General features: G+C 49.3%; 1 protein-coding gene across 3 annotated transcripts; it reads left to right on the forward strand.

The window, feature by feature from the left end:
* Positions 1–82: 82 nt before the first annotated feature.
* TMEM249 (transmembrane protein 249) lies at positions 83–12,445 on the forward strand. 3 transcript variants are annotated; one of them, XM_083517049.1, is made up of 6 exons: positions 685–866; positions 1,337–1,519; positions 3,609–3,706; positions 8,533–8,725; positions 9,925–10,010; positions 12,228–12,445. In XM_083517049.1, the coding sequence occupies exons 2-6, from the start codon at positions 1,393–1,395 to the stop codon at positions 12,381–12,383; spliced, it is 660 nt and encodes a 219-aa protein (XP_083373175.1). In that variant the 5' UTR covers positions 685–866; positions 1,337–1,392; the 3' UTR covers positions 12,384–12,445. The 3 variants fall into 3 exon arrangements, with proteins under 3 accessions (XP_083373174.1, XP_083373175.1, XP_083373176.1); XM_083517050.1 differs by having other exon boundaries at positions 704–734; XM_083517048.1 differs by lacking the exon at positions 3,609–3,706 and having other exon boundaries at positions 83–734.
* Positions 12,446–12,645: the final 200 nt, after the last annotated feature.

Raw genomic sequence — 12,645 nt, forward strand, 5'->3', positions numbered from 1 at the left:
TCCAGCAACTTCTGGATGTTTTCTTATCCTTCCACCTGGACCCCCTAAAAATACTTTGTCCAATCTAGACTAGGAAGATAAGGGGGAGCTGCCGCTATTCGTAACATCTGGGGGAAGTTGCTGCCATTGAATGTTGACTTGTTTTGCCTACCCATGTCAGGGATGTGATTTAGAAGATCCTTTAGCGAGCTTTTAGTGTCATTGGCTCAGTCCTGTGGAACTCCCTCCTACTAGAGATTCAGTGAGTGCCTTCTGGGCCAACTTTCATATGTCTGCTGAAAGCTTTCCTGCTCTGCCAGGCCTGTGCAGGCAATTAAGAATACATCTTTCCACAATAGTCAATGGATGTCTGTTTTTATCTTCTTAACATGGTTTTTATTTTACTGGTTTATGTTTTACTGCTTTAAAGGGCTTTGATACGTATTTTTATGGCACAGTGGTATACAACTGTTTTTAATAAATAAATGAATGACATTCCACTTTAACTCTAGCAAGCTTCCCATTCAGGTTGGTGAGAGGTGGTCTTATGTTCAGCTCTTGGGGAGGAGAAAGTGAAGAGGGAGGCATGGGGTGCGTGTGTGGCACTCCTTGAATTAAGCACTTTCCTCCGTGATTCTGCAGAGGGCAGCAGCTGTGGTCTTGTCTGCCCGGTTTCCATGGGGATGAGGGATTCTGTTGGCCGCCGTTGCTACGGAAGCCGTCCCGTGACTGTCCCACACCTGCTGCAGGACCAGGTGGGAAAAGGTGCACAGAAATAATTTGGGCACTGGGTGGTCCTGGTTCTTGGTCCTGGCTTTTCCTTAGCAACGCCTTCTCTGAAAGACAGAGGCAGTCTTTATAAGCAAAGGAAGTCAGATTCTTAAGGGGTAAGTAAGAATCTGCAAAGGGGACGCGGGTGGCGCTGTGGGTTAAACCACAGAGCCTAGGACTTGCTGATCAGAAGGTCGGCGGTTCAAATCCCTGTGACAGGGTGAGCTCCCGTTGTTCGGTCCCTGCTCCTGCCAACCTGGCAGTTCGAAAGCACGTCAGTGCAAGTAGATAAATAGGTACCGCTCTGGCGGGAAGGTCAACGGCGTTTCCATGTGCTGCTCTGGTTCGCCAGAAGCGGCTTAGTCCTGCTGGCCACATGACCCAGAAGCTGTACGCCGGCTCCCTCGGCCAGTAAAGCGAGATGAGCGCCGCAACCCCAGAGTCGGCCACGACTGGACCTAATGGTCAGGGGTCCCTTTACCTTTACCTTAAGAATCTGCAAATGCTTACCATTCAAAAAGGGCTGATAGGAGTTGCAGCCACAGTCTGTCCGGCACGTGACGAGGGTCCTCCCTCTTCTCCCCAGCCGTTCTTTTCCAGGAAGAAGAAAGTGCTGAGACACTCCCTTCAAGACCCAGCAGGATGGCCAAGGCTATACTCAAGGGCCCCCTGGTCCTCTGGCACTGCAGCTTTGCCAGCAGAGAGAAAAACCTTCCTGAGCTGCTCAAGGAGAACAAGTATTTCCCGTTCCAAGTGCAGCAGCCCAAAGGTGAGGAGCGAAGCCTTAGGGAGGCTTCTTGGGTCTACTTGATTGTGCTGAGGACGGTTGGAGGACTGCCTGAGACGGGCCACCGTTCTACTTGAAGTCTGCTCTAGCAACCACTGCACATATCGTAGGGAACCATCAACCGGTATCTCCCCCCCCCCCCAGCCTCCCCAGTGTTGGAAACTGCAGTCAAACATAACTGTGCATGAGGGCTACTTCATGCATGAAGGAGTTAAGACAACAGAGCCATGTTCCTAGACTCAGCTAGGTCATGCCTCCCCCTTGAGGGAGGAAGTGAAAGTGCTTCTCTTCCTTTCTCACACTCTCTTCCAGCTATCAAAACAAAATTAAAAAATTCCTTCCAGTTGCACCTTAGAGACCAACTAAGTTTGGTATTGGTATGAGCTTTCGTGTGCATGCACACTTCTTCAGATTCGTGCATGCACATGAAAGCTCATACCAAGAACAAACTTAGTTAGTCTCTAAGGCAGTGTTTCCCAACCTTTTTTGGGCAAAGGCACACTTGTTTCATGAAAAAAATCTCGAGGCACACCACCATTACAGCCCCGTGACGTCAGCGCGCAGCGTCACGCCGGGAGGGACGCACGAAAGTGTAAGTTTCAATTTTCCCCTCCCCCTTGCCTTCTTTCTGTGCCAACCGCCAAAAAGCCAAGAATCGCGGGACCGCCAGCGGGGGGGGGGAGGGCGAGCGGAGGCAACGGCGAGCCCCGTTCCTGCCCATCCGCCCCATTCCGTGCAAGGAGCGCAAACAGGTGTGAGAAGGGGGTCAAACCTGCGGGTCGGCGCTGGGGAACCTCCAAGCTTTGGGGGTGGGGGGGGAGGAGGCAGCAAAGCGAGGCAGGAAGGAGAGCGCGGCTTGGCTGGGTGAGCTTTGGCAGGGGCAGGGAATGAGAGCCGCGAGGCGGGCGCTGCGGACGGAGGCGCTGCCCGCCGAGCTCACAGGCAGCCAGGCAGGCAGATGGCGAGAGCCCCGCGCTGGGCGGCCTCTCCTCGCTGCCGCCGCCCCGCCTCTCGCCGCCCGACTCGCCCGCCTCCCTCCAGGCAACATCTCGCGGCACACCAGGCAACATCTCGCGGCACACTAGTGTGCCGCGGAACAGTGGTTGAAAAACACTGCTCTAAGGTGCTACTGGAAGGAATTTTTTTATTTTGTTTCGACTACGGCAGACCAACACGGCTACCTACCTCTTCCAGCCATGTAACCAACCAGTATGGACATGTCTGAACTTGCAGCAAGTTCAGATGGCATGTTTGAAACTATATTGTGCATTTTGCACCCAAGAGTAATCTGCCTGTGTTTTCCTTGCTGCTGCATGGATCAGTGCATGAATCAGACCCTTGGATTTAGTAAGGAAAGCCTTTAAACATACTTAGCGGTGTGTGTCATTGCTACAGGGGTAGAGAGAGAGGACGTGTTTTAAGGCAGACTAAATGGGATACGTAGAAGGGTCTAATAACCCATATTCCACACTATGCTGCTGGTTAACTTAAGAGTGTTTTTAACCCTGCTGGGGGCTGTCTCCCCCTTGGGAGTGTGCGAAGTACTGCATTTTGAATCCAGGCACCCAGCCTATACTTTTGTTAATTTACCCACACATGGGTCAGATCTATTTTCATCCCACAAACCCAGCCCTATTCCTGTCTCTGACACGGGAGAAGACAGGAGAGGGAGCTATTCTCCAGAGTTATTTTCATGCAAGTTGCATGTCTGGGGTTGGGCAGGGAAACTTAGCTGCTTAAACTTCCGTGTTTCAGAATATCTTCATGATAGCAAGGGGGAGTCTGTGTCTTAGCTTGCTCACCCAAAGAAAAAGGTGTCTAAACGGTTCTCCACTGTTGCATGTTTTGTGTCATTGAAATATGAAACACAATTTCAATTGCACGCGCATCAGGAGCTCTAATTTTGTGTTTTCTGTGCTTCCCAGCTCTGGCCACGGGGATTCTGGGTTCTGTGGCCTGGGCTGAGGGAGGGAGGTTGGGGACTTGGGAAGAAGGGTCAGCCCTGGCCATTTCAGCTCAGCTCCGCGGGGCTTAGTCCTGAATTTTGCCCTTTCTGCCTCTCCCCCTGCAGTGTTTGTGATGGAATATTACAAGGACATGATCTGGAAAGGACTGGTGGTTTTCCTGCTTTCTTTGGGGCTCAGCATACTTCACTTCAAATCACCACGGGTAGGCACATGATTCTTGCCACTGTTGATAACCAGGTACCAACGAGATGTATTTGTCTTGCCACAATTCCCCCGCTGTGGGAACACAGCTTTCCTGTAAAGTATTGAGCTAGTCACTTGGCCCAAAGTGTCTGTGCGACTTCACTAACTCACGTTCCTCCCTTGCTGCTCTCTCGACTTCTTTCTGTTGCCTCTCCTGACACCGCTTTGCAGTTGGGCACCAGCTAATTCCTCCGCAAACTACCAGGTACAGTGGTACCTTGGGTTACAGATGCTTCAGGTTACGCATTTTCAGGTTAAGGACGCACCAAAACCCGGAAGTACCGGAACGGGTTACTTCCAGGTTTCGGTGCTCGCGCATGCGCAGAAGAGCTAAATCGTGCTTTGCGCATGCACAGGGTTGCGAACGCTGCAGGTTGCGAACGTGCCTCCCGCACGGATCGTTCACAACCTGAGGTTCCACTGTACATTCACAGAATTGAATGGGAATATAAAAGGGAGTTGTCCTGTAAGGGAGATTACCATTGCTCCCATTTTGCGTCTAGGGAACTGATGCAATCAAGTACACAGCCTCAATTGTGCTTCTTTTGTGAAGTTGAGGGTCTGCGTGTGTGTTTGTGCAAATTGGTGTCAGGAAGAGTTTGCTGGATGAGGCCAATGGCCCATGTAGTCAGGCATCCTGTTCTCCCTTCAATGAGGCCAAACTTAGATTCACAAAATGCTTAGGGGTATGCATACCCCTGCGTACCCCCAGAAAAAAGCCCTGGCTAGGAGCCACCAAGAACCCCTCTTCTCCACTGAAAGCCGCCCCAGTTTGTGGCCATCCCTGCCTCCACAGTTTAACTCTGCACTGCATGAAGGACTTCTTTTTATTCGCCCTGAATCTTCAGACATTCAGCTTCATCGTATGTCCACAAATTCTAGTGTTTCTTTATCAACTATATCCATGTCCTGATTAATTTTATACACCTCAGTCATCTGGACCCCTCTGGCTCACCTGACCTGTAAGCTCACGATACAGACAGTGCAAAACACCGGGACACCGGGTTGAATTTTTCAACTTTCAAATTCCAAAAATTAGATATTTTGTTAAAATTAATATAATTTGATTTTGCTTGGTAAGTAAATGGTGCATAAAATTGCATAGAAATAATAAAAAAATGATTGCCAAGCACTTTCATTTATTTTATTTTATTTATTTATAGCATTTCATGACATTTTCAGGAGGTAAAATTAGCATTCATTGGTTTTCGGAAAGCAGTTGATGTGCTTTTTCATTAGACGTAGACTTACCGAGCTAAATGTTGTCCAGTCACAAAAAGGAATAGCAGATTTCAATTCCTAACACCCTAGAACATATTTTAAAGACCTACCACTGAATAAATTGGCAAAAATTAGATTTCACCCCCTAAAATGACCCTCCCTACCCCCCTCTATCCTTGCTGGCTTTTCATTGGCAATTTTCTGTGACTTTGTTGAGAGTTTGGGGTTTTGTTGGGCAGAGTGGGGTGCCCTGGCCTCCTCACCCTGCTGCTGAACTCTCACGCCTGCTGAACTCGCCTTGAAGCTTTTTCTGCTGGGACTTCCCCTGCCCCCACGGGAGCAGGCTCCTTTGCTAGCTGGCCCCACATTTATATGCCTAGCAGTGAGTGGAGCCGGTTGTCTCTGTTAGGATATTTCCGTTCCACCTTAAAAGGGAGCAGGCTGTGAGTCACAGAGTCTGCGTATTTCCTGTTCACAGGAAGTTTATGTTTTCTATTGCTTTTGTTTCACTCTCTGTGCTGGAGACACTGACGCAGGCAGTCATGTCTTTCTTTGTTCTGATCAACGCTGGACAAAACTTGTAAATAATGCTCTCCTGAGTGCAACTTTTGCTGTGCATTATCTGCTGATAGAGTGTGCATGAGCTCTGGAATGTGGCAAGATATTTTCTAGAAACTCATGTCGCTAATTGCTGATGCTGCGTGCCTACGGGAGATCGATGGATCGTCCGGCAGATGGCTTGGGGCCATGATGGACTTTGTCTCCCTGGCAGTATCCCAACAGTCTCGGGGGTTCAGTTATGGTCATCAAAGCTGCAGAGCAGTTGGCCTGAGCGTCAGCGGTAGAAAAACAGGCCACACCCAAGAAAGCAACACTCAGAGCCCATTTCGAGGCCAGTGTGAGGTCCATAATGGCGGCCAATACCGTATTTTTCGCTCTATAACACGCACCCGACCATAACACGCACGTAGTTTTTAGAGGAGAAAAATCCGTAGGCATGCCACCCGTAGGCATTCCCTCCATAACACGCACAGATATTTCCCCTTACTTTTTAGGAGGAAAAAAGTGAGTGTTATGGTGCAAAAAATACGGTAGGTTCCACGTTATGTCTGTTAACGGAAAAATCCGAGGGCTCCCTTGGACAAAAACAAAGACACCAACTAGGATAACTTGGAGCAAAACAGCAGCCTGTAGGCTTGGCCTTTATTGAATACTGTAGCGACAGGACTCCCACCCACAACATGTTACGGTAAAATCTGGGTGCGGGGCTACTCTGCCACCCAGCTTGTCGGACTAAGTCCGCGGGTCCCTGCGGAAGAAAATGAGCTCAGCCGGAGACAGGAGCAAGCTGCAGAAGATCCAAGTTTATTGCACAACAGGTTCAAGGCGAGATTGAACAGCGAGAAAGGGGTGACATGAGCTTTTGAAACTTCCCTCCATGTCCCAGAATACAGTGCAAAATACATCATAGTTACATCATGAATACATTAAAGAGAAGTTGGGTTACACGGATTACATCATGAATACATTAAAGAGAGGTTGGGTTACACCAGATTAACATATAGAGGAGGGATGGGGGAATATGCAGAGCTGGAGATATGCACAGATAAGCACTTCCTGAGTGCCGGTGATGAGAAGACAATGGTCCATGTATGCACGGTCTGTCACCTGGCATTGCCCGGAGGAAAGGCTTGGCAGAGCGATTTGACTGGATTAGGGTCTTACTGAGTATGTGACGCCTCACTCGAGGGATCATGGAGGCAGGGGAGGTATCATGGAGTCCTGAGGAGACTGAGCCGATCGGCACCAAAAGCAAGGAAATCGGAGTTGTGGTTGATTTTATACGAATTTCTAAAGATTTTAGTCCTTTTTAGTCCAATTTATATTGGTGATTGAAGCCGGAAACAGAATAGATACATTGTAGCAAGATTTGACACTTTTATGAGTTCACAAGTTTCGGTTCCATTGTTCTCCCAGCGGGGAGCCGTCAGCAGCTTGTCAAGAGGTTAAATGAGGCGTGCAGGAGCTCGCTGAGCTAGCTCTGCAAGGTGAATGCATGGTTCTGATTGGATAGAACGCAGCCATTGAAAGGAATAGGGAATACAGCTTCGTACGGTCAACCCACAGTAAAGATAGAGTGGGAAAGAGGCATAAGAATTTGGGCTTATTTCGCCCGTAATAGCAGATAGGTGTAGGAAAGGGAAAAGGCACTCTATTAATGGGGCTTGGGGTAGAGTGTGGTGCTTGTGTAACGGTGTGGGGGCTGAGGGGTCCACGTGGGGTTGGGAGCCCTTGAGGTCATCGCCTCGGACCCTTTGGTGGCCGGTAGAAGGGTGAAGGAAGGCATGCCCCCCCTTTCCGTATCAAACAAGATGAAGCAAAATGGAAGCCCAGAGCAAAAGAAGACCCCAACTTTTATTAGTTACTAATCCCCCAAACTACACCCTAAGACTACATCACAACTACATCACAGAAAGGAGGGGTTGAGGGAGGAATTGTGGTGGTAACCTGAGTGTCCTGTCACCTGGCTGGTTCCCCCTTTCCCCCTCTCCATGAGTACTTTCCAGGTGACAGAGGGGAGTTTGCAGTTTCCTGCCCCCAGAGGGAAGAGCTGATTATTGTCCTTTGTTCCAGTCCGTGCTGAATCCACTCCCATATGCAAGTTCTTTGTGATCTTGATGGTCTTCTGTCTAGGACCATCAGGGTTGGCATAGCAACTGGGCAGGGCTCCTGTGGATGTGCTGGTATGCTCAAGGGATTATGGCTGCCCTGTATCAAACCTTCCCCATTTTGTAGTCCGTCCTTCATGGAGTAAAATAAAAGTGGAACAGTGCAGATCCGATGTATGGTTGATTTTCAATGAATTTATAACAGAAGTGTAGCGTATGTAGTGTGTGAGTGTGAGTGTGTGTGAAGTTTGTACAAACTGAATGATTTGGGGGAAGGGTTTCCTGCGACATGTCTGAAGAATGCCTTCCAACAGTTCCTCGTAGCAGTAAAGGCCTTCTGCAACCCTACAGAGAAAGGGAGCGTTGCAAAGAGAGCGCAAAGCTTTTTCACAGATAAGGTTGCTCCCGTCCACTACTTGGGGTGGCTTCATCAGGAGACGTCCCTGCTCAGTCCTTCTGAGCTGACTTTTCTCAGATCTCCCACATCTGGACAAGGGAATCGGCCAAGCTGGGGAGGAGATTCTCCAGGTTTTTTCTGGGTGGGGATGGAGAAAACAGATTGGCTGGACCAATATACCCCAATCTAGTGCCCTCCAGATGTTTCGTACTGCAATCCTCATCAGTCCCATTTGGCTCAGGCCTGACTGGAGTTGTGGTTGAAAACATCTGGATGGCACCAGGCTGGGGAACGCCTGTCCAGGTGAATACCTGGCTCCGAGGAGCAGCTGTAGGGCAGAGATTTTGCCTTCCATTCCCCTGTTTTTGTGATTCCTGGAGGCAACAGGTTGACCCTGATGAGGAGCAGGGTTCTCATGCGGATGGACCTCTTTCTAAGCTTCATTTTCCCCCTGGCATCCCTAACCTTCTCTGCCTGGACCCTTTGCTCTCCTTTCAGGGCACTCAAGACTTCACAGTTTTCTTCGTCTTTGGCATGTTGACCGGACTCTGGCTGTCCATCAGCAACATCCACAAGCGCCGGCTGATCATCAACCACATCAAGCAGGTCTACCAGTTCTACATCAAAGGCATCCTCTGGCAGGAGGGACCGTTGCATCAGATCTACGTGCGGCTCATAGCTCAGCCCGATGGTACCACCAGCATGGCGGGGGGGGGGCATGTAGAAGGCACCCTTGTCGCCTCCTCTGCTAAACTCCTCCTCCTCCTCTCCTGTTACGTCCAGGCCTTCCCTCTTGAAATATACTCGGAGTTGAGAGTGGATTTCATGCTCTTTATTCAGCTCATAGTGGTGAGGAGGAATGGAAGTTCCCCAAGAATGTCTGCGTTATATACATTATTTATCCAATGGGTCCCACGAGATTGGCTAATTCCGGGATTCTCCTGTAGGCCAATCAGGTTGCGGATTCTCTTCCACCTGGAGCTGGATTGGGTGGCTCCTGTGGACCAATCAGACTGCTGCATTCTTGATTCTATTGTTCTAGGACCAATCAGACTGCTGCCAAACTTTTTTCAAAGAGGGATCATAGAATTGGAAGGGGCCCTGAGGGTCCTCTAGTCTAACCCGCTCCAATGCGGGGATTTCAGCTAACGCATCCATGACAGGTGGCCACACAGCCCTTGCTTTAAAACCTTCAAGGCAGGAGAATTCACAACCTGTCAATCAGCTCTTACTGCCAGAAAGTTCTTCCTGATGTTTGAAGAAGAGCCTCTGTTCTTCTTGCTGCTGCATGGAATAACACATGAATCTGAACTTTAGAGTTTGTAAGTAAAGCATTTAAACCAGGAGTCAGCAAACTTTTCCAGCAGGGGACTGGTCCACTGTCCCTCAGACCTTTTTTGGGAAAATGAACGAATTCCTATGCCCCACAAATAACCGAGAAATGCATTTTAAATAAAAGGACACATTCTACTCATGTAAAAACACACTGATTCCCAGATTTTCCATGGGCTGGATTGAGAAGGTGATTGGGCCACATCCGGCCCTCAGGCCTTAGTTTGCCTACCCATGATTAAAAACTACTAACGGTGTGGTCTGTTTATTGAGAGAGGGGGAGCCCTGTAAGCAAGATGTTTAAAATGTCAAACAGCCTCTATTCCTCGTGCTTCACTGCGCTGCATGATACTGTGATTTTATTACTCTGCTGGGGTCTCTTTCTAAAGTGTGTATAGCCCCACACTTTGGATCTAGGGATCCAGCCAATTCTTTCATCAATTACCCCACACAGGTGATTTACATCAATCTATTTTGCACCCCGCACCCTGGACCAGGCTAGCTCGGACACAGCAATGGCAGCCTCCATAGTAACACTCTGCTTCCTCCATATTCCAGCCTACGGGAAACGCTACTACAGCCTCATTATCAATGGATACCGCCTGGAGGTGCTCACCCTGGCTGCACTGACGGACCAGTTTGAGGTATGGGGCAGACCCTTAATGGGCCAGTTATGGGGCTCTGTGTCTTGACTAGATGCATGGCAGATGGTGGACCAAAGGTCCAGCTTCACACAGGGTATCTGATGCATTTATTGGCTTGATATACATGTAGATACTCCGCTTCCTCTCCTAATGGTTGGAGCACCTTCCAAAACAATCCGAATGGTAACTGCAGTAAAGACGTTGGCCCTGCAGATTCCTAAACCTGAATGGTTCTCCATTTCTTGGTCTCTGCCTCTAGGAAAGTGTAAAATATAACTAGCTAAAACCAGACTCACACAGCAACAATCGTTCAAAACACAGCGAGTCCTTTCACTGGGCAAACTGCCCCCAGGCGAAGTACCAGGGCAAGAGCGTTTGACATACCAAAATTTCCCAACTACAGCAGCAAACCCTCAAGACACTCTGAGTCGCTTGCCCACGATCCCAGGGACGGATCCAGCCTTTCCCATGTTCTGATCCCCCCTGCAATGGGAGAAAAGTCCAGCGCTTTCTCACAAAGCTATGGGGCCACAAAGTTTCTCTAGGTTGTCGTCAACACACCACTAGTACCTGCTGCTTGACTTCCTTTCCAGCATGATCTAAACCATCACGGGTGCTTCCGTTGAGATTCCTGCACTGCAGGGGGTTGGACTAGATGACCCCTGGGGTCTCTTCCAACTCTACTATTCTATGATCATAGGGAGAGACATTGCACATGTGCCACCTGGTGGTCGGTTCTCGTGTGCATGTGTGCTTCGGTGTGTGCACGTTGATTTTTCTTTCCTTGTTCTTAAAGGGGGCGCTGCTCCTGTCGGTCTCCTGGGTAGCTCTTTAGGTAGTTGAAGTGTAGATGGGTCCCACCAGACAAGGCACAGCGATAACAGCAAGAACCTTTGTTGAACGACATCACTGGGAACCAGGGGCAAAGTAACTGCTTATATACATTCCTGAAAACCTGGGACACTCCCTCTCCCAACGTGATTGGCTGTCTAACCTTCCAAGCGGCAAATCACGACTCAAGAGTTCAAGGGCCAATGGCAGAGGCCCAAATCCTGAAATGCTCTGTGATTGGATATCATGTATCGATTCAGAACACAGGAGCTCAGATCCCTTAGTCCAGACTCAAGCTCAGGCAAACACAGACTGCTAACTATATAACAGTCCAGTGGTACCTCTGGTTGCAGACGGGATCCGTTCTGGAGCTCCGGCCAGATCCTGAGGTTTTCGCAACCTGGGAGACTGCTTCTGCACATGCACATGCGGCGTTAGAGTGCTTCTGTGCATGTGCAGAAGTGGTCTACTGCTTCTGCACATGCGTGTGTGGCAAAAACCTGGAAATATACTTCCGGGTTTGCCGCTTATGTATCACGAAGTTTACGTAACCGGAGGTACAACTGTATTTATGATTGCATTCCAAATATAATTAACCCTCTCAGATAAGACCTACTATTTTACTGACCCCACCCCAATCCCGGGATCTAGCCGTGGAATTCTAAGCACTAATGCCCCCCTGCAGCCTCTGGTCATCCGTCATAAACATCTCTCTCTGTGTGTGTGTGTATAGAAGGGGCAAGCCACGATTCTGAAGGGGGCAGGCTTTGTCCCATATGTTAGATTTCTGAATGAGAAAGGGAGGCGTGTTTCACATCACCCTTCCCACGGAATGATGGAATCGTAGAATCGTAGAGCCATCTACTCCAACCCCCTGCAATGGTAATATTTTTAGCTTTCTGTTACGTTGCTTTGACTGTATGCTCTATATTGGACTTTCTCCAGGTTGTTTTATTTATGTTTTATTGATTTAATATGCTGCAAACCACTTTGAGATTTTTCTTAAAAGTATAAAGCGGTATAGAAATTCAAAAAATAAAATCAAATAAATAAATGGACTGCTATTGGACTGCTATTTTATCCGAAGTCTACTCCTACTGCTTTTGACGGAGTTCACTTCCCAGCAGCTACCTTGTCTTCATTTCCACTTTTGGATCTGACTCCCATCTGTATGTAAAAAGGGCCTTTCTGTCAAGTAACCGCAGAGGTCCAGCAAAAGGGGTGGTGAGGGTTAGGGGGTTCCCTCTGCTTCCCCCGCAGGCCTCAGGTGGCCCCTGGGGCTCACTGCCCAGCTCTCCCCCCCCTTTGAGAGTTGGAGGGATGAAAACAGGCTCCATCCTTCCAGGCCTGCTTAACCTGCCCCACCTTGCCTGTGTCTCCCCCCAGCTTCTCGATTCCGTGGGGCGCCGCATCGCCCGCAACCTCAACCTCAACTTCTTTGACTATGAGGATGTCTCCACGCGTCACGTCATCAGACACCTTCCGCCGGAGAGGTACGACGATGACGACGACATGGACTACGGGGAGAACACGAGTGTGTGAGGGGAGTGGGCAGGGGTGGGTGGGTGCTTGGCTATTAAAGGTGGGCACTCTGTTCTGGGTGATGATTGTGTCCAAAGTGTGTCCTTTGCCAGTCCCTGCTGGTTCCTTTCTTCTCTGTCCATCAGCAGATGTCTTCTGAGCTGCTTTGTGTCTTCGACGGCCCAGGTTCAATCCTGGGGAGATCTCCATGGAATGGGAGGAGGAGGGTGGGTGGCCCAAAGGAACTGGGAGGAATGGTTCCAGCATGACCAGACCCAAAAAC

Source organism: Podarcis liolepis (genome assembly GCF_965112155.1).
Source record: "Podarcis liolepis genome assembly, chromosome: 8".
Taxonomy (NCBI): Eukaryota; Metazoa; Chordata; class Lepidosauria; order Squamata; family Lacertidae; genus Podarcis; species Podarcis liolepis.